Consider the following 20,940-nt stretch of genomic DNA (forward strand, 5'->3'; position numbering starts at 1 on the left):
AGTTTGCCCGAATGCATAAGAAGATGAAAGAGCACGTGCATTACGCATAGTGTACGAGTGTCTTTTATATGTTACTTTCATATTTTATGGAAATATATATAGCTGTTTTTTTGCTAAATTTTGCTTGGAATAAGGTCATCTTCCACTTACGTACGTGAACAAAATGGATATTTGAACAAAAATGCAGTTTATTTTACTCACCGATTCAATTTAAGATACCTACCCATCTCCAGCTCCTTGCATTTGTGCAGTTTTACTAAGTACAATGTAAATTTTATTTACAATCAACGAATCCGTATATCAGGCAGGAGTAAATTATAACTTCTGAAAAGAGACCAAAAATATTCATAAAATGCTCTTTAATGATCATAATTCCTTAGTATAAACTTTCCAATAAACATTTAACATGAATTGTAGCCTTAACATTTAAGATCTAATAGGTGTTTGGCTTATAAACACAACACGACTGTAAAGTCTTACAATGTATCACAATTTTTCGATAACATAAAACTAAAATGAAAATAGAGCAGCCTAAGCTAAATAAATAATAAAATAAGTGGTTAAAACGAGAGCGAAAAAAGCTAAAATATAGGTAATTGTAATGCGAGCGATTTTGTTTTGCTCCGGATCGGTGAGGGCAGTTTTTACTCGGTTTCTGGGCATGGCCTCCAATAGTAAAGGATCTAGAATCATAACGTCACCCTCGCTGGCAAATTGAGCCCTTCTGTTATTGAAATTAAAATAATGGGGTAACATATCTTCGGCGACCGGAATTATTTCGTTTAAATCTAAAATGGGCCGGCATTTCTTATTCATCGAGTTTCTACAGTAAATTGAAGCGTAACCTTTCTTAGAGTAATGAGTATTATTGCCAACTATTATACTTGTACCAGATGGGTCGATTGGAGGCTTTGGAACGTTCAACAAGACGCACGGAAGCACTGATGGTTTGGTTAGTTGGTAAAATGGCACAAAGTTATTGAAAAATGGCTTTACATCACTACAGTTAATAAGTAAGTTTGATTCAGTATGAACGAAATTCTTTAAGCTAAATTCGCAACTGGGCAGTATAATTCCTTCCCGATAGCAAATTGGAAATGTTTCACATTTAGTGGTTGTAATTTTAGGAACGACTCTAAACTGACTACAGTCTTTTGTAATATCTAAAGCACTAACAGAAAAATTTGTCTCTGTGTAGATTTTTTGCCTGCGGAGCATTCTTGTACAACCTTTAAATTTAAATAAGTGTGATTTGGTTAGTTCGCGTCTTTGAAAAACGGCTATATTCCCGCTAAGTCAGTTTACAATAATCCGGTTGGATTCCGCTTGCTGCAAATCGTATAAAACCTATAATAAAAACATTTCCCCTTAAAACCCACTTAATACCACCGCAAGAGTAAATATAATACCTCTAAAATACACGACATACTCCAAGCCTGGGTACGGGAACTATCCCGGCAATATGAACCAGCACTGTTGGTTAATTCCGGCAATCCCCGCCAGGGAGACGTTTGCAGTTCTATAAAGTGATTGGACAGGATCACTTTAATGCTGGCTAGAGTTTCTTTAAGAAAACCATTTTGGGCGGCAAATATTAGTTTTGCCCTAAGAAAGAATCCTATTGGCCAAACCCATTCCTGAAAATGGTTTATTTTAACGTAGATTTGATCGTTTGAACCGTCAATTTTAATTTTTAAACACATAAACACCCAAATGTCTTTTGTTAAAGCATCATTCACATAAACTTTATGGCTATTGCAACACGGTAAGGTATGTGCACTGTTAAAGATTAAGGGTCATATTAATAATCATTGTTTAAGGGTTCCTTGAAACTTAAGGTAGCCATAATACTTGTTACTCCTTGAGGCTACCTTAAGTTTCAAGGAATGATTATTAATATGACCCTAGGTACATTTATGAACTAATGTATTGTTCACACTTTGTATACTTACTTTGGAATTAATTATTTAAACCAATAAGGAAAACCATTTCAGACGTACATGAGTATTTTTGTTGTCAATTAACTGTTCAAAATTCGAAAATTTTTTGTTTGTGAATATCTGTTCATCAATTTGTACCTAATTAGCTTTTTTGTAGTTCATTCGTGTATAATAAAAAAGTTGTCCGTCTTTTACAATAATCGGAGCAGCATCAAGAAGTGCAAAAAGAAAAACATAGTCAAAGTCTAGATGATGGTCACTATTATTAGTATGACGTTTAGGTCATGTGTTTCTGAAATCCTAACCTGAGACCTATTTTCCGATTTTAATTTTGAGTTTATTGTGAATGATGTCATTTGTATACTTCTGGCAGTACACTTGCCAATAACAGTACAAACTACAAAAACACTGCATCTTATGTGAATGTTACTTTATACTATATATTATTTCTTGAGGTTGAAAAGATATTTTACAAAATAATTTAAATCAAAGACGTTTCTTCAATAACTGCACAAAATGTTATTCACTGACTAACTGACAATAGCCTAAACTGTAACAACATTTTGCATATTTACTTTAACATCATCAAAAAATCAATCTTACCGGTCCTTGGTGATAATTGAACCCGTGAGCTGTGGGCAAATCATTCGAATCGTTAGAGTTATCATAGTCTCCGCGATAGTTCCAATCTTCCGGATCCAACGTTTTCATCCCCAAAGGCCCTAAAAGGTACTTTTCGGCTTGCTCCAAGGCGTTCCAAGCGTGTTGCGGATCGAACAGCTCAGGAGCCTAAAATTAGGCTTTATCAAACTCAAACAAAAAAATCAATGAAACTAACGTACCGCAACCATAGCGATAGGGAAGTTACATCGAAGTTGATAGTCGGTCCAAGGCTGCGAAGCACCATAAGAATCCTTGTAAATATTTTTCTTATTCACCAAATCCGGTCGAGTTTCTTCAGCTGTTAAGGTTGAACCGATCCAGAACTTCTTTTCAAAGTTTTTCTGAATTTTCTCGGACCATTCTTTGAACGTCCATTTAGTTTTGGTTCCGTCCTTATGCACTCTTTCAACACCATCATAAGGGTATTTGCCTGTTTATTCAAGTAAAATTGTAAAGTGTATATAGAAACTAAGATAGATCACCTTCAGAGTTAAGTTTGGCAAGCCAACTAACGGCGGCTTTGGACAGTCCAACCAGTTCGACGGCCGAGCCATCTCGCGGCGTAGCCGGTTTACCTCTGTTGCCCGCTTTGTCAGAAGAGCCCATTTTGTCCATCCAAGTACCACAATTCCATTGGTTACCACCTTAAAATTCAATATACAGTGCCCGAAACAATACAGCAAAATGTTTAACTAAAGTATTCACTTACCAAATACAAAGCCTGTTTCCGGATGAATTCCAATCTGATTGTTAAAACCGGCATCAGTCATGTGCTCATCAATTTGCCGACCAGCGTTCCGCTCTCGAAACTTCAATCCTTGGAAGTGAACAGTTAGAGATTCCTGCCAACCAAGAAATCATTTGCATTCCTACAAAAATAAATTCGTAAATATGATTACCTGAATGACGTCTTTTAGTGGTTGGTCAACAGCGCCTGGAGGTTGAGCGGTACTTTCGTCAGTGGGAAAGATCCTCGAAACTACATCGTCAAGGATTTTAACACCGTTAGGCGCCTCTTCGCTGTAAGATTTGATGCAATACAACCACCACCAGATGGCGTCTCGGCAGTTGAATCTATACTTCAGTTTGTTCAATTTGACCTCACAATGACAAGAAAAAATATTACCTGGAATTCCGTCCGCCGTCCAACAAGTTGGGAATTAAACCATGCCTCAAACAGGCAGCGTAGCCTAAAATGTGCTGACGGGCCTCCTCAAATCTCCCAGTAAGTATAAACAGCCCCCTTAAAGCTATAAAAGTGTCTCTGCCCCAGTTACGCATGTAACCAACTGCGAAATGCGGCAAACCTATTACAACCAAGTTTTAACAAAACAATCCAAATTCTGTTAAACCATAGAATACCAGCAGATAAAGTGACGCAAGCTTGGACACTTTCCCCATTTGCATTTTTCCTGGTCGGTGGTTTGGGCGGAGCCAAATTGGGTGACAAAGTCGGTAAGTCGGCGGACTTAATGTAACCACCAAATTGCAAAGAACCCAAAGACAATGCGCGCACAAAAGTCGAGCCATGTTTTACAAAACTAGAGACAAATTTCATTACAACCACCAAGGCAAGAATCCCGTAGCCTACTCACCCAGACATTAAACCGTAACTCTGGTCTAACAATTTCATGTATATGCTAGTTACAATAACATCAAAGTAGCACGGTATTAAATACCTGGGAAAGTTACACAAATATTTAGTGTTCTCCTCGATCCATTGTCCCAGGTCTTTGGTACCCTCATCCATTTTCAAGCGCTTCCAAATATAATCTACACAACTGGATGCTTTACCTCGCGGACAAACATAAATAAAACACTTACCTATCATCCAGTTCCCGTCACGTAAATTACCACAAAGCGGATGTCCCAAATCATTACCAGGTCGGATATTAGCCAAAAGTGACATAAAACCTTGCAAACCTGCGTAAGCCAGTGATCCAAAATTTGGGATGTTGTAAACGTCAAATCCGTAACCTAAACAATCAAACCAGCGTGGTTGTGTAGTGAATAAGTTTATTAAAGTATAACAAAACTACCTTCATCTCTTTCTTCTTGATCGCAGCGATACAACGCCCTATTTAAATCAGCCAGTGTCATATTGCCGATAATACGCGTTAATTCGGTGTCCTTTTTCACACCCAAACTGCTAATTAATTGACGTATTTTAATTACGGATTCTTTAGTTTCTTCCGGAAGTGACACCCTGAATAAAAAACAGTAAATTATATCATACATGTAAAATGATAAAGTTATACTTTATGACTGCTATAGATCCAGGCTTAAAGTTTTTGAAGTTCAACTGGAAAACGTTGGCCGTGCCAGAGTTTACTTCTGAAAATATGTCGGACTCGGAAGGTTGAATGTGCTGTTTAGCGGTGACTTGGTATTCGGACAAACCGTTGATCCAAGTGGAGTCTTTGGTGAATTTTTCAAACTTTGTAAATTTTGATCCACCAGACCTATGTGAAATAATATGTAGAAACATACATGTTCTAAGTATGACATTTTTTCCGGTGATTGTATATTAGAAGTATTTAGAAAATGGGCTCGTATTTTTTTTTTCAATTTGGATGTTAACTTTGTAGAATATTTTCAACTTTTCAGTGTTTCCGGATCAAGCGAAAAAAGATAACAACTTTTGATTTTGAAATAAAACGCCCTGCATATTATTACATTTTTGAATATTCCTGACAAATTTCAGTATTTTTCATGTAACAAATCGCATAGACTGTTCCTGAAATTTAGACATTTTTACATTTTAGAGTGTTATACAATAAATTGCATTAAACTTTATGTAATTTTTCAACTACCAATATCTCAAGAACAATGTTGAATATCGTTCAACAGTAACATGGAAAAAAGTATTGAGCTGTCTTGTATACTTATAATATACCATCAACGTGGAGGTTTTGAAATGGTTTCAATCGTATTTATCAAAGAGAAGAAGTCAGAAAGTTAAATACAAAAACAGTATATCTGATCCTATTGAGACTGTGTAATGGTTTCTCCTATTTATATGCATATTAACGATATTGTTCATGCCGTTAATGATTGTAGTATAAAACTTTTTGCGGATTGAAACTTTTTATGATTTATATGGTGGGGAAAGATTTACATAAATAGCAGGAAATAGTAAATAATGATTTAGATAAACTGTCTGTGTGGCTGAATAATAATAGTTTTAAACGTTTTGTGCTTATTTCGAAAAAATGAAAAATTGGTTGATTTTTATCACAGAAATTTAAGCATAAAAAGTAATAATAAAGAACCTATGAATGTGAATCAAATTAAGTATCTGGATGAGTCTTGCTAGATTCAGAATTGAATTTGCTCATGCAAACAATATTTCATAGTATTGTATAGTGTACAGGTACATTTCAAAGTATTCAAATTAAAGCATTGCCCCCATTTTATAATATAAGAAATGTAATACACCTATATCCGCTGGCGGACAAGGATTCAACTGAATTAACTATATTTTGGTTGATTCTTATTGTCCAAGGAGTGCCCTTTTCAACGGTACCAAAATTTGTTAAAATCGGTCAAACCGTTAAAAAGTCAAAGCAGGTTATTACAAAAACAATTGAACCCCAATAACTTAATTTTTTTTACGAAAATTATAGACAAAGTTACATAGTACCCCTACTGGTTCTCTTTAAAAATGTGAAAAAAAACTTTTAAACTAAAGTCATTACAATTCCTGTTAATTTTATTTTATCCTTATTAACAAATGAAAAATTTTGAATTCGACATTATATGAATTTAAGAAGATAACCCAGTGTATTAAAGATTGTGATAACATTAATGTATTCAAAAGGTTATTGAGAAAATATGTGAAAGGTTTGTGCAGTCTTTGATTACTTTTTATTTTTAATTTATGTATGAAATTGTTTTTGTATGCAGCATGCCAAGCTAAATAAATAAACATTAAATTATATGAGTAACGCGGCAAATATGTTAAAAAATAGTCATAAAAAAGTGCATTTCTGTTTTAATTTTCAATGCAAAATAAATCAATTCAATCACTTACAAACCATCCACGTGACTTAGAGAAGCTTCCAGAACAATTTCGTCCAACACACCTTCAACTCGCAAAGGTTTGATAACTCTTTGGTAATTAGCGGCGTTCACGTCAGGATAGCTGAAAGCCGTGAAAGCTACCAAGACGTAACTGCTGTGGGTTTCTGGGTTATGTCTAGTAACTGCCACTACATCCGGATCCATTTGATCCACGTAGACTTGATTAAAGCCTTCCAAACCCAATTTAAAGTGTAACTGATTCAGTGCTTTTTTTGCTGCTATTATCCCGGATTTCTTGTTCACGTAACGGACGTTTCCTGGTACTAAAGTTTCGTCTTCGCTCCATTCAGCGTATTGCCGATCTTCGTCCACTACGTGGATGTGATGAGGTACCAACTCGTCGTAGCCTCTGTTAGAGCCGCTAGCGCAACACGCCATGTTAACTAAAGCTGTGCTGGGCAACATGTCGAAAACTAGTCGAAATCAAACAGTCATCAGTAAGTGGAGATGCACAGAAGGAAATAAATTACCAGAACGTTTTTCGACTGGACTTGGGTTATCGTGGCTTAAGTCCAAAAATAAGGCGTGAGCCACCATTGGAACCAAAGGTCTGATGTTAGGTTGATAGAAGGAACCTACTGGAAGGCCCCCATAGCGGTATACTAGACGACCTTCTTCGTGAGAGTCCCAGGCCGACATGGCTTCTCGAACGAGAGAAGTAATACCTAATCTGTTAAAAATATTTCAATACTAAACACTTCTAATCTAACATAAGGAAATCAACAATTTCTCACCGATTCACAAATAAATTATCCGTCAAGTCGGAGTTGGTAAACAGCTCAGCCACCACATACAAATCAGGACGAATTTTCCGGGCACAATCAAGTAAATACTCAGCGACTGGAATAGGAGTTGAATGACAATTGTCCAACCGAACTCCGTCAAAAATCTTCACGGTCTGCTCCACGTACTTCCGCATATAATCCCACAAAAACGGACAATCGGCAGGTTTATCGCCGAAACGCAGCTTGACGCTATCACCCCAAACGATAAGCTCCCTGCGAATGTAAGTTTTCGTGCCGACGTCCGCGAAATTCTTCAAAGGGTCCGAACCCATCACCCAACCGTTGTGTGCCATCAAAAATTTGCCGTTGTCGCTATACATTATCTCTTCGTACTCTTTAAAAGATGTTGGAGAACCGTAATCGGTGAAATACCGATAAACCAGAGGATGACTGATTGTAATGTCTTTGAATTTAGGACCGTCCCCTTGAACTCTGAAGTACCTAGCACCGGCGATGACGTTGTCTACTGCAGCATTTAAATCTGCATACACTTCTTTTATTATAGCTTCATTCAGAGAATCGAGTTTGATTTTTAAGTCTTCAGCGCATTTTTTTACTCTAGACTCTTCATCGAACGAATCCAGTCTGTATGAGTTATACTTCTTTAGAGCTAAATTAACATCAATGGAACTGCCTAGACGCTTGTAATCTGGATCTTGGATTATCACCAGTTCTGGAAGGGTCACTTTGTCATTTTCACTTATGGGAGAAGTCTTTCTAGCCAGAGTTATAAATTCTTCAATGTATTTGTTGACGTTTATGGTAAACAGTTCGTAAATCTTCAAGGGATCTAAAGTGCTAAGTTTGAAATGGTACTTAATGGCACTAAGATGTTCTTCAGTGCATACTTGAGGAGGAATTCCTTTAGTTTCGTAAAATCCTGCCATGCAACAAACAAAATTATAAACTTATTTTTTCATCACCCATTCAGTAAGAATACCTTGTTTCACTTCCATGGAAAACTGATGAAAAGCAGCGTCAAGCAAATAAGCCGGTCGTAAGTAAGGACAATTGACGCAATTGTATGTAGCTTCAGGGTGTTCTTTAATCCATTCACTCTCGTTTGCAGTGTGATTTAAGACAATATCACACAGAGAAAGTACCTATAAGTAAAATAGTGGTAACTGACATTGTAAATACAAGCTTTAGCTTATTTACCTTCCACTCTTTTCTCATTTTTGTTGTTAGAGCTTCAATGTCTTCAAAGGAGGGTTTTTTACCACTAGCATCAGTAAATATTGAATTCAATTTTAGTTGTTCACTGAGACTGTATGAGGAGTTTGATGCTCCCAATTCCTAATCAAGTAATTTTTTACTAATAAGACAAAATGTAAATAAATACAAAACAGCATAAAAATGCGGATCTCTTGGTGAAATTTAAAAGAGGTGTTTCAATTAATGAACAATTTTAAGTTTAAGCATCCTAAGACATAGTTAATTTCATGGTGATGTTAAAAAACAATCTAAAAATATATTTTTGTACATTTATCTTACCTAGAGTAACATAAATAAATTCACTTGCTTTAATTTTGTTTGGGTCCTCCTTTAGGAGGTATTATCTAAGCAGAGCTTGTTCAAATCAACAAATTAAAAGCCAACAAATCATATCTTTAATTTTCTCTCCCTATTGGTTATTATACATTATACAATTTAATTCAGTTTATTAAAAAAAACTATAGACTGGCTTAAACACATAACTTACTTGAATTGGAGTAAAATGAACCATATTGTAACCAGACTCTTTGGCAACAAGAAGTTTACTCTCCCAAGTGGAAAATTGTCCTAATTGTTTAGCCAGTACAGTCTGACACTGGATACAATCTAAAGGCAAGACTTCATTGTCTCCATACGTCAAAACAGGATCAACAATAAAGTAGCCTGAACCTTGCTTCTCTTCAAGATTGCTGTCAAACCAAACTAAATTATCAAAACAAAAATTTTACCATATTTTTTTTAAATTACCCTTCTTCGTCAACAAAATAATAATGAAAACTGCCAGCAAGGGTTGGTATAATCTCAGCAAATGAAGCTGTATCATCTGAATGCTTGCAGCCTTCGTCTTGACACCAAGACAGCTCTTGATAAGAACTTCTTTCAAATTCAGTGAGTATTCCATTAATTTCCACAGGGTAGTTGCAGTAAAGTCTTATTTTTCTACCTAATAAAGTGGGACCCAACCTAAACTGTAATATGACTTTCTTTTCAATCTTATATATTGTACATTCCTGATGTTCTTTATCATTTAAAGTCAAAATTCTTATCTGTGACCCCATTTCTTCAGATTGTCCTATGTCTTGTGGTACTTCAGCAGTTATGTTATGGATTCCAGTATCTTCACAGGTGTCACTAACAGAATTAACTGGATAAACTACCTCTGACTCTTCTATAACAAAAGATTCCTGGATAATTTGATCTTCAAGACTTTGGATTTGCTCTTCAAGCAAATCTATTAAGTTTTGATTGATATTTTCAATAGAAGAGTTCTGCTTTTCTTGGTCTTGGTATACAGTCTCTTCATTCACTTGTGGAATTAAACTCTGGGTGGTTGTACCTTCAATACTTTGATTTTGATCTATAAGCAGATCTGAAAAAGTTTCAGGTTGAGTACTTTTGTCCTGATTTACTATGTCCTCTGTCACTTGTTGATCTTCAGACAATTCTTCCAAATTCTGAGTTACAAAATTAGTTTCAACACTTTTTGCTGCACTAATATTCACTTGTGGAAAAAGAGTTTCAGTGACTTGGTTTTGAAGACTTTGAACTTGATATTCAAGCAACTCTGTTAAACTTTCATTTAACAGTTCAGTTCCACCACTTTCAATAGAAGATTTTATGCTCGATTTTATGTCTATTTGATCTTGCTGTACTGCGTTTTGCACTTCTGGAATAGAGCTCTGTGAGATTTGGTCTTTCTTTAAATTTTCACTCAAACAATCATTTACAACACCTTCAATAAGGTTTTGGTCTGTTTGGTTCTGGTTTGCTGTCTGTTTATTCACTTGTGGAACATCAAATGCAGAATTTTTGTTCACACTCAAAACTTCAACTTCACACTCTTCAACTATAAATGGCTGCTCTATGATTTCATCCTCCAAGTCTTGCAAAGGATCCTCAATGTTTATTTCTGATTCTTGTTCAGAGACATAATCATTCTCAGATCCACCAACTAAATATTCAGGTGAAGATATCCCTTCTGAACTTAGTTCACCAAATTCTTCTTGCAAAATTTCATCAATTTCTTTGATAGTGTCTGGGAAGTACTGATTATCTTGAGGGAGTTCAGGCTGGACAGGGATAGTCAACAATGATTCTTCAGTTTGTACTGGTATGAGATCTTCAGTGACTGTAACATTACTTAGCTCAGAATTAGGACTGGCACTTTTTTCCTCTAAGCATTCATTCACTATTTGTGTTTCTTCAGCAGGAATGTTTTTGGTTACAACACTAGCATAAGATACTTTAGGACAAACTTGTTTACTTTCTTTCACTTCCACATTTGAAGTACTACTGCTCTTATAATGTTCAATAATTGGTGTAGACAAAGGGTCACGTTTCTTGGTGATGCTTTGGGCAATCACTGAAGTTAAAGCCTCTGCAGAATTTCTTTTTTCTAATAAAGATTTACCTTTTGCTGTTTTTGGTTTAGTTGTGACACTTTTAACAGGTGCAGGTTCCACTGCAGTGGAAGCAGTGTTTTTGCTTTCCTTGTCAAAACTTTTTTTGCTTTTAACAAACACAAAATCACTTTCTTCAAAATCTGGTTGTTCCCCAGTAGAACTTGGTGATTTGTTTTTTTCTTTTTTCAATGGTTTCTTCTTCCTTTTAGGTTTGCTGATTACAGCTCTTTCTGTTGTACTAGAATGACTGTCACTTAATTCTTCATTCAAAGTTTCTTCAATAATAGTTTCAATTGGAACAGTTAATTTGGTACTAAACTTAGGTTCATCATTAACTTTGTGTTGCTTCTTTTTCTTAGGGGATGCACTGACACTAGATGATGATCTTTCACTTTTGCTACTGCTTGCTTCACTTACAGGTGGTTTTTCTTTCACTACTTTGTCATCCCCCTTGGTCCCAGTTACCTGTAACAAAAGTATGGTTTGTTCATGCTCAACAAAAGCAAAAACTTACAGGCCCTACAAGTTTGTAAACAATAAGGAGACATTGAACCCACTTTGCAGCAAGCCTTTCTACAAAGGATATAAAAACTACACTGTAATACCATATTATAGCCAAGAACATAAATGCAAACACTTTTAGTAACAAACACAACATGTTTAGTAAAGCAGAGTCTAAAAGGTCATGTTTTCAAGCCCAAATAATATTTTACTTTATCATGTTTAATACACTCTAATCCCTATATAGAAAAATTGTAAACATGATAACCTGCTTTTAAATATATTTATGTTTAATAATAAATACCGCTTTATCTGTAGTCGACCGGTTAGAATCAGAAAAAATAATACTTACCAGGTTCCAAAAAAATGAGAATTTTTGTTTCTATTTACTAACAAAGTTTCAAATTCAAAACTGGATAAATTCTAGGTTCAAGCGTTCAAGGTGACCTTGGTTTATTTATATTTATTTTACATCTACATCCACCTGACATCGATTTGATGCCAAATCACGTGACAAAACCAGCACCAAGGTTTAAAATCTCACGTGACCTGATCTTAATCTGATTTATCACTGAATCACTGAAATAAAGAAACCAGCAAAAAGAATCAACCAGCGCACTCAGTAATGTTTCAACTAAAATTGATAAGTAGGTTAATTTAGCAGTGTAACTTTATCAAAAAGCTTAAAAATAAATTGAAAACAAAAAAAAATTATTTGCAATATCAAAAGTCTATTAAATGTCTGTCAATTAATGCGTCAGCGGTCAGATGTCAGATGTCTAAAAAGTAGGACTTTTAACGTTTCAATGTTGGCTAAATATCAATTAAAGTGTGTAAATAAATAAATAAAACGTGCTTTTGCTAGTTTAAAAACGCTAATTAAAAGCTGTGACGACTTGCCTTGCACGTAACTTTGCTGAGTAATGTGTGTAAAGGTACAGTAAAACAGTATTTTTTATTATTTTGGTTACATAATGCCGGACAGTGTAGCCAACAAAACTGAACTAAATAACAGCTGTTTCGTGTTGATGGTTGAGAGGTTGACGGCTAGGGCAACACAAATAAAATCGGGGGCGAATATGTGAGCAATTACCCTGACTAGGTTAATTGGAAAAACTAAATTAAAGTCACTTAAAACGCTAAAACATGAGTGAAAATATGTGTAATACAAGTACCAGCGCTGAGAGCGCCTTGCCCGGCAGTCCGGAGACCGAAATTGCTAATCGAATATTCAGTGTGGAAAGCGACGATGAACTGAACCCCATAAACGCCGCTGAAAACGCCGAAATTTGGTTAACTGATGGGCAAGGATTGGACCAATTTGATGGGCTGGACGACGATTTAGAAACAGTGAACATAGCCAACTTTTTCCACCGAGTGGATAGTGATCAAATTATCTATCAAACTAAGAAAAAACGGTTGAAATTGATCGGTAAATACGTCATGGGAGACCTGCTGGGCGAGGGCTCTTATGGCAAAGTCAAGGAGATGCTTGACTCTGAAACTCTGTGTAGGCGAGCAGTAAAAATATTAAAAGACAAAAAGCTGAGAAGAATTCCTAATGGGGAGCAAAATGTTCAAAAGTAAGTTGTTTGTGTGGATTAGTTGTTTACTACTTCAGTAATTAAGTACACATGAATTTTGTATCTAATAATAAACAGCTATTTTGAATTGTTTTTGAACTATATGTACTTATTGTCAAGTCTAGCAATTAAGGGATTAATGCTGCTTGGTTTTAACATTGTACAGGTTTTCCTTAACAATTGGCCTTTTAACTTTGGATATAATTGGGTAAAATTATGTATGAAACTATTCACTTTTCTAGGTTTTGGAATTAATGGTAAAAATACTAAGAATACTTTTAGGGGTGTCCTTTAATCAAGTTTTCTACTCAGTTTTCTAGGAAGACATATGACATTAAATGTTAGGTACAACATAAAATTTGTCTCAGGTGATAATAAACTGAACTGGATTTCTGTCCTGATATTTAGTTTCAAAAATATCACAAATTTGGTTAAATCAGAAAACACCAATTTAACTTTCTTATTAGGGTCTTAAAACATTTTTTTAAATGTTATTTCTTTACAGAGATCATAATAAAACATAATATTTAACATCTTTTTTATGTACAGGTATAAAAGCTTTTTTTTACTTATTTAAAATATCCTCAGCATTAACCAATACTCCAAGAAAACTTGAAAAAAATAAATGTTCTTTGAAATAATTTTAGTTGCACACTCTGTATTTACTATCTGAAGATATGTTTAGTCATCTGAGGCGCAGAAATGTGCATACAAATTAGCTGAAGCTAAAAATTGAAATTTTTATCTTGTTTGGTATTTTAATGTTTCAGATCAGCTGGCCATTCACAGCATGAATATTTCTTCATAATAAAATGAATAGTGAACATTGTGTTTGACCCTAACATAATAAAAATATTTTGGTACTTACACCATTGAAAAACCAGGACACAATTGATGACATTGTTCCACGAAACCTGAAAGAAAATTGAATATAATAATTTCATAAAAAAGTAGATGTTGGGTTTTTAAAAAGGTACTTACAATTTTGCTTTTCCTGAGCATAAATAATACAAACTGATTTGTATAACAAATAAAACAAAACATAAAGACAAAATTAGGGTTAGCACCATTTTAAAAACCTTCTTGCTGCAAAATTCTTAGACTTGACTGACAACCATGAGCAGCTAAAGCTTAGACACACCAATTCTATTTTTATTTTTATTGAATTACAGAGATAGCAATTTATGATAAAGTCATTTTATTTATTGTCTTAGGAGCCAAGTCCTGGCGTATTATTATCGCATTGTACATATTATGTCTTAGATAATGTGTAATTTGGTTATCCAAGATAGTTGGCTAAACTTGTTTTTAAATTTGTAGAGAAATTAGCTTGCTGAGAAAACTTCGCCATAAAAATGTGATACGATTGATAGATGAACTCCGAGTGCCAGAAAAGCAGAAACTGTACCTAGTATTGGAATTCTGTGTAGGTTCTTTGCAAGGTGAGAATTGAGTTTTAACTAAAAATCGCAGATTTCAAGATTGTGTTTATAGTATTGCTTGAATCGGCACCAGGTAAAAAGTTACCAGATAGGCAAGCACACGGTTATTTTTGTCAATTACTAGATGGTTTAGAATACCTCCATGGAGCTAGAGTGGTACACAAAGATATCAAACCAGGAAATTTGTTGCTAACTCTGGAAGATGTGTTGAAAATTTCTGACTTTGGAGTGGCTGAGGTGAGTATATTTTGAAAGCAATAACAAATTAATTACATTTTACTTTAACAAAGACACTTTACACACAAATTGCACTAATCACTTCTAACAGAGTTGTAAAATATAGCCAGGAAACATGCAAACCACCTTTGGCTAGCCGCATTTTTGATAAATGATTTTGGTACAAAAAACCAGCTAAACAACATACCTTTTAGAGCAAACTATCAACAATACTAAACCTCCGAGAGCCGTTACGGGAACAACAGACTCGTTCATTTGTACCGATTTTATTTCCACCACAGGCACGCAATAACTCTTTAATATCGTTATAGCAAAGGTCGCGACTTTGGACTTTCTATTGAGAGTTCTACTTTCCAAAGCGACCTTTTTCCAAAGAATAATTGACACTAACTGAAACCGGTAATTTGTCCGGACTTTTTCCAACCCGGGTCCGATTTAATCGTGTTTCTTATCAGTACTGTTTAGTGCTTTCTTGCGATTTCGTAGATTTTACAAAAAGGGTTAAAAACTTATTAATTATAAATAAAAGTTCAAATATTACTAAAACAATTTTTAAGTATAGTTTTTGATTTTTTTTTAATTAACTTAAAAGCCCACAGGGTACATCATAAATAATAAGCATTCTAGGGGTAAAATAATAGATAAAATTGGGTAAGAATTACTATAGGGGTGAAAGCAAACACCATAACGATGTAGAAACGCATTAAGGCCATTCGTTCACCGCATGTACAGGGAATGACTTCTGTTTTCGCCCAGATACGACTGGGTGTCTCCACGATAAGAACATGTTTGTTTATATTTAGGATTTTTTTTTGTTTGAGCATGTACCAGAAAGTTAATTATAGAATACTCTGGGAACCTCTTGATGCTTGGCAATTAATAAGATTGCGTACTACTGGCTGATTAAATAATTACAATTCATGGTTTATCAATAAAATTGTGATACTACTGTGAAGTCAAATTCATGTGTTATTTCAACTTCTTTCATTCTTGTTCTTGTGTATGTTTCTTAAATTGAATTAAACACACACAATTAAATTAAATTGTACTTTAATACTTTATTGGAATTTTTTACTTAAATTTAAAGTTAACATAAGCCAGGATTTGAAAAAACTGAGAAAATATAGCGAAAATCAGACCCACTGGTTCCATCTTAGGTTTTTTGGCTTTTCTTAGTCAACACCTAAACAAAAGTTATAAACGAAAGTTATAGTCGAAATTTACAAACGAATAACATTAAATTTTGAGTGTTTTTTCTAGCTTATTTTATTTCCTTATTTGTAATTGGTACAGCTTTCATGTTTTTAAGAAAATTTCAATATGTTTAGTAGACATTTTCTCAATAACGATGACAAAATTTATAATGCACATATAATAATTAGGACAACAATTTTATCACTGATTTTGTACTAAGAAAAATTACGTTTCAAGACGGCATGACGTTATTAAACGTTAACTTAACGGCCATTAAATTTTACAACAACAGTGATGTAATAAAACGTTCCTTCTTGTATTGTAATTCTTACTGAAAATCTTTTAGTCATAGAACGTTACCACTAAACGTTACGGTGATGAAACTATCTATTTTAACGTCATTGGTCATTGTTTGCTCACTGGGTGTAATGTGACAATGCTGGAATGGCAAAAACATTTTTGAGGTGTACTTTATGGTAATATTATTTATCTAATAACGTAAGACTATCATATTTCAGTTGCATAGATTAGATACAGATTTAAAAAACTGCTGCTCTTGTTTAAGCGCCCAGTACATGTAAATAAGACTTGATGATGATGATCTCTTTATATTTTTTTACCATTTTCGTTTAATAAGAAAAATAATTTAAATGAAGTTGTTTATTGTAATTATACTAATTAAAGAAAATAATTTTAGGTAGAGGTCGTTGGTTAACAAGGGTTTTACTTAATTTTAAGTTTCGGTTGCGATGCCAAAAATAATTTCCTTCATAAAAAATAATGATTTGAATTTTGACTGGTATTTTAACATTGTTTTATTCTTTATTTAACCGGTTTTTTTTTAAGTAGGTTCTCTCGAAAAAACCCACACAGGTATTTTAAGGATGGGCCCGCCAAAATTCGATTTTGTCTATGCTCTATTTGTAGGTCTTAAAATATTGAGCAATTATGATTAAAACACATCACGTTATATGACGGATGTATAAAATAGAATGATATTAATAGTACAAATGTTTGTAGACATTCGATCTGTTTGCCAAAGACGACACTTGCTACATAGGTCAAGGTTCGCCGGCTTTTCAACCGCCGGAAATTGCTAATGGCGCAGAAAGCTTTCCCGGTTTCAAAGCCGATATTTGGAGCACGGGTGTCACGTTGTAAGTTTAAAAACTCTCGTTTTACACCCAGAAAATGACCGTACTCTTTGCCTCTAGGTACAATATTATGACTGGTAAATACCCGTTCGAGGGTGACAATATTTATAGGCTATTTGAAAATATTGGTAAAGGGGATTACAGTATACCCAATGAAATCGAAGACCCCCTTCGGGATCTGTTGAAAGGTATGCTTCAAAAAGATCCTGTAAAGCGGTTTAGTTTACGGCAAATAAGGATTCATCCGTAAGTCATTTATTTTAAAAAAATTGACAACATTTTAAAGGATCTGGTAATAGGTGGGTGAACCGAAAACCACCCCCTTGCGACTACACAGTGCCGATACCACCACTTAAAAATGACGAATGGCACAACATGACAGTATTACCGTACCTGATAGACCACTACTATGAGAACTACAATGATGCCATCTACGATGAAGATGGTAACTTGGCAGAGTCAGATGAGCCTCAGTATTTCACAGAACGAGAGCTGAACGGTAATGCAAGGTTGCCAAATTGGTAGCTGGGTAGATGTAAGTGAATGTGTGTGGTTTGGAGTGGCTTGATGTTTGGTGTGTGAGTGAGTTTGGATTTCATCTCAGTGACATTTCCCCCAATTATTATTGCTATTTTCGGTTCTAGAAGCAGAAGAAATGAAAAATCGAGCGTCTGAACGCTCAAATGGAAACGCACAATCACCCGAAAGCAGTGGATCTGGTAGTAAACGAAGCGGACGTAAAAAACGCCCTATCACCTGTATGACGGTAAGAAGTCTTTCTATTTGCAAACAGTCGTGACAAACCAAAACTTTCGGGATTAAGTACTGTCCCGCCATTTGTGTAGTGTTTTGACTTAATCCACATGTGATACTGTTATTCATACTACTTCGATCCGATTTTTATTACTCTTCCATCACTTTCATCTATCAGTCTCAATAGTTTTGGGTGAGTTAAGAGTGTTAAAGCAGAAAAATATACAAATTTTGGAATTTACTCTATTCAATCTAGCCACAAGGGAGTGTAGGGAATAATAAACATATTTAAGTAATGCTTTGTTGAATATTTGTTTAAATTGTAAAAAAAGTTTATTGTTGTCCTCATAGAATCTATTTTTGTTGAAATATGTACTTTTACTGATGTATATAAAACGGAACTATAATAAATTGTAGAGATTTTTTTAATGAGTGGACTCTTTGTAAGTTTTTACTGTTGAGGAATGCTTAAGGAGTGCCATAATATGTAATATATAAATTCTCGACTTACTACATTGAAAAAAATCAATTTTATTTCTTCCCAGGTGTTTCTAGTTGCTTTTTAGGAACCATAGGGTAACAATTATTGCGATAATGACAACTTGACAAGGTAAGTTGAGTAAGTTTGTTCCAATCAGGGTTGCCAGATAGTATTTTTTAATTTCACTAAATTTTTAGTCAAAATTTTCTTAAAAGTAGGCGGCGTTTGCGACCACTGACTGTTCACTAAGGAGCTTACTTCAAAAAGACTATACCACATTTTTTATTATTATTTTAGTTTGAAGGAAAAAAAATTTAGTATATGTTAAATAAATAATTCAACACTCAACTGGTTATTGGTAATCAAAAAATGTTAAATGTATTCTTTCCTCTAAACTCGCTAACTTTAACGAAACCAATGGTAAAAAATTAAAGGAGTTGTTTGCTTAAATAGGCGAATTGTGGTATTCTCCCAAATTAGCAATAAAAAAGTCCGGAAACTGAGATTGATGGAACGATCCCTTAACAGTTGATTGACAAATAACCATTTAGGTAATGTTTACACAGATTAGAAATCACTAAAATATTTATTAATGCAAACTCAGTTTTAAATTATACTTATTTGGAATAAAAAATATTGTCCTTTTTAAAAATCCTGATTTCAAACATTTCCTAGAATTCTAGTAAAATTCAGTTTAATTTCCTTTCTCCTCAGGACACTGAGAATTCCCCTACTTCTAATGATATTTACAGTGGTATAATAATTGTTAGCAGCAGTATATGCTCTAATTTTTATACATGTGCTCACTCTTACTATCTCTCTGTCTATTTAAAAACAAAACATTTAACTGTAAGATATTTTAATCATCCAGTAAAAATTCATTAATTCTACTACATGAAAAGCAATAATTACTAGATTCACATAGACCATTTAAAGCATCAAACTTATCCTTCAAATTTGTGTATCTCTCAACTGAGTCCACACTGTGGTCTGGTAGTTCAGTGGATACTAATTTGGAGAATTTGGTTGACTCATCTGAACTAAGTTCTTCAGTTTGGTCCAATATAATTCCCTGCAACAATCTAGTTAATTTACAACTAATGGCATACAATGTTAAACCAACCTGACACAATTTGCACCTTCCAGCTATTTTTTTCTCATCCAAAGCCAGTTTGTCTCCAGTTTTCACCACAGTTGCCACTGTAGCTGGGTAGTTCTCTTGCAAATCATTGACAAATTGTACCATTAAAGTTTGAATAGATGAGTATTGGTTATTTCTGGGTTGCCTCACAGACACTGGCTCTAAACTGTGTAGAAAATTATACATAGCAATCTCTTTCATGTCAAAACTCCTTAGAGGCCTTAATATTTTAACTATAGTGTCTCTAGTGTCACAAAAACCCTTCAAAAAGTTTAGTTTAGTGAAACATTTATAATTATAATCAAGACAATACATACAGTGTCTTCAGGAACTTGAGATCCTCTACCTAAAGCTATGTTGGTCAATAAATGAGATGCTATGTCAACTGATAGTTCAGGTGTAAAAATAAACTTGCAATTTAGCTTCTTTGCCACTTCCAGCAACATGTTACTCCTAGAAAGTGTTTTTTTTTTACTTTTTTATGTTTATATAACTGTTTATGATATCCTCACTTTAATATCTTAAGGCACTCTTGTTTTGTAGTTTTGTTAGCTGCAGCAGCAAACATATCTGCTACCATTTTGCTATCTGAATCACTCAGAGATAAAGATTTTTGAGAAATGTCATTTACACCTGAAATAGAGTTTGCAAAAGACACAAGGTGAAGAGGAAATTTCATGCCAGAAACCTCAGTCTGCACTTTATTAATCATTTCCTGTCTTTCAGGGACTGACAAATGGTACTGATCTAAAATTACTTAATTAAGTTTTGAGGTAAAACTTTAGAAGGCAAATCAACCTTCAAGAAACACAAAAACTGGTTCAAACCGAAGTTTTTTTGGGGTATCTAAATCAAGACCAACTCTCAAAAGGTGGACTAGTGCTGTAGAAGGATGTCCCACTTCATAAGAAACCAAGACTCGATCTTTGGGGTAAATCAGCTTGGATTTACCAAGGAGAGCTTTAAATTTGTGATTAGTGCCAACGAGAAAGCACTCTTTACAGTATGCATCCTTGTGTCTTAATAGGATTATTGGTGTTTCTGTTTTGCATTTGTTGCACTTCGAATAGTCGCTGAAAATGTGCTCAGCTATTGCAGTAGTAGAACATATTTTATTAAGTAATCTTACCTTTTTTTAACTTCTGGCATGTGCTTTTCTCCTTCATTATCAAAGTTGTCACCAATAGAACACATGTTTTTAAAAATGTTTAAATGGGTTACTATAAATTAGACTGACGTATAGTGTTTTTGTTTTATTGCAATTTTCTTAAAAGTTAGTAAAGAAAATTAAAAAAGACTTTTAAAAAATGGTAAATAAAAACATAACCTCATTAACCTTCAAAAGTTTTTGACAACTAATGGCTAC

General features: G+C 34.3%; 3 protein-coding genes across 10 annotated transcripts; 1 reads left to right on the forward strand and 2 right to left on the reverse strand.

The window, feature by feature from the left end:
* Nucleotides 1–344: 344 nt before the first annotated feature.
* On the reverse strand, nucleotides 345–15,141 carry LOC145728593 (glycogen debranching enzyme). 5 transcript variants are annotated; one of them, XM_081978946.1, is made up of 22 exons: nucleotides 15,039–15,141; nucleotides 14,041–14,086; nucleotides 9,434–11,553; nucleotides 9,174–9,375; nucleotides 8,630–8,767; nucleotides 8,412–8,574; nucleotides 7,421–8,351; nucleotides 7,157–7,356; nucleotides 6,637–7,099; nucleotides 4,862–5,065; nucleotides 4,643–4,809; nucleotides 4,428–4,580; nucleotides 4,199–4,376; nucleotides 3,966–4,144; nucleotides 3,730–3,910; nucleotides 3,503–3,677; nucleotides 3,313–3,445; nucleotides 3,086–3,247; nucleotides 2,783–3,033; nucleotides 2,544–2,729; nucleotides 1,410–1,637; nucleotides 345–1,347 (listed from the first exon to the last, which is right to left on the reverse strand). In XM_081978946.1, exons 1-22 carry the CDS (start codon nucleotides 15,104–15,106, stop codon nucleotides 1,297–1,299), a joined length of 6,579 nt encoding a protein of 2,192 aa, XP_081835072.1. In that variant the 5' UTR covers nucleotides 15,107–15,141; the 3' UTR covers nucleotides 345–1,296. The 5 variants fall into 5 exon arrangements, with proteins under 5 accessions (XP_081835072.1, XP_081835073.1, XP_081835070.1 ...); XM_081978947.1 differs by lacking the exon at nucleotides 15,039–15,141 and adding an exon at nucleotides 14,888–14,990; XM_081978944.1 differs by lacking the exon at nucleotides 15,039–15,141 and adding an exon at nucleotides 14,154–14,307.
* Nucleotides 12,392–18,381, forward strand: Lkb1 (Lkb1/serine/threonine kinase 11). Of its 4 annotated transcripts, none has more exons than XR_014178132.1 (7): nucleotides 12,392–13,172; nucleotides 14,493–14,614; nucleotides 14,667–14,851; nucleotides 17,066–17,202; nucleotides 17,260–17,445; nucleotides 17,499–17,781; nucleotides 17,844–17,985. XR_014178132.1 is itself a non-coding variant. In XM_081978954.1 (7 exons), exons 1-7 carry the CDS (start codon nucleotides 12,736–12,738, stop codon nucleotides 17,996–17,998), a joined length of 1,419 nt encoding a protein of 472 aa, XP_081835080.1. In that variant the 5' UTR covers nucleotides 12,392–12,735; the 3' UTR covers nucleotides 17,999–18,381. The 4 variants fall into 4 exon arrangements, 3 of the variants coding, with proteins under 3 accessions (XP_081835080.1, XP_081835081.1, XP_081835079.1); XM_081978954.1 differs by having other exon boundaries at nucleotides 17,499–17,698; nucleotides 17,847–18,381; XM_081978955.1 differs by having other exon boundaries at nucleotides 17,499–17,734.
* Nucleotides 18,382–19,275: 894 nt separating this feature from the next.
* On the reverse strand, nucleotides 19,276–20,933 carry Ctu2 (Cytosolic thiouridylase subunit 2). Its single transcript, XM_081978958.1, has 6 exons — nucleotides 20,704–20,933; nucleotides 20,373–20,647; nucleotides 20,087–20,321; nucleotides 19,892–20,027; nucleotides 19,557–19,835; nucleotides 19,276–19,505 (listed from the first exon to the last, which is right to left on the reverse strand). The coding sequence occupies exons 1-6, from the start codon at nucleotides 20,766–20,768 to the stop codon at nucleotides 19,293–19,295; spliced, it is 1,203 nt and encodes a 400-aa protein (XP_081835084.1). The 5' UTR covers nucleotides 20,769–20,933; the 3' UTR covers nucleotides 19,276–19,292.
* Nucleotides 20,934–20,940: the final 7 nt, after the last annotated feature.

The sequence above is a fragment of the Ips typographus genome, linkage group LG4, assembly GCF_016097725.1.
Source record: "Ips typographus isolate SLU linkage group LG4, UJ_Ityp_2.0, whole genome shotgun sequence".
Classification (NCBI taxonomy): domain Eukaryota; kingdom Metazoa; phylum Arthropoda; class Insecta; order Coleoptera; family Curculionidae; genus Ips; species Ips typographus.

What these genes read in the sequence shown, in the direction of transcription:
- Lkb1 (XM_081978953.1), top strand. Translation starts at nt 12,736, where the DNA reads ATGAGTGAAAATATGTGTAATACAAGTACCAGCGCTGAGAGCGCCTTG. An exon ending in CTGTGTAGGTTCTTTGCAAG is followed by an intron (nt 14,615 to 14,666) that starts GTGAGAATTGAG and finishes TTGTGTTTATAG; the next exon opens with TATTGCTTGAATCGGCACCA. An exon ending in TGGAGCACGGGTGTCACGTT is followed by an intron (nt 17,203 to 17,259) that starts GTAAGTTTAAAA and finishes CTTTGCCTCTAG; the next exon opens with GTACAATATTATGACTGGTA.
- LOC145728593 (XM_081978944.1), bottom strand. Translation starts at nt 14,242, where the DNA reads ATGGTGCTAACCCTAATTTTGTCTTTATGTTTTGTTTTATTTGTTATA. An exon ending in TGACGGGAACTGGATGATAG is followed by an intron (nt 4,377 to 4,427) that starts GTAAGTGTTTTA and finishes CCAGTTGTGTAG; the next exon opens with ATTATATTTGGAAGCGCTTG. An exon ending in AGTTACGGTTTAATGTCTGG is followed by an intron (nt 4,145 to 4,198) that starts GTGAGTAGGCTA and finishes ATTTGTCTCTAG; the next exon opens with TTTTGTAAAACATGGCTCGA.
- Ctu2 (XM_081978958.1), bottom strand. Translation starts at nt 20,768, where the DNA reads ATGTGTTCTATTGGTGACAACTTTGATAATGAAGGAGAAAAGCACATG. An exon ending in AGTTTTTGTGTTTCTTGAAG is followed by an intron (nt 20,322 to 20,372) that starts GTTGATTTGCCT and finishes AAGTAATTTTAG; the next exon opens with ATCAGTACCATTTGTCAGTC. An exon ending in CTCAAGTTCCTGAAGACACT is followed by an intron (nt 19,836 to 19,891) that starts GTATGTATTGTC and finishes AACTTTTTGAAG; the next exon opens with GGTTTTTGTGACACTAGAGA.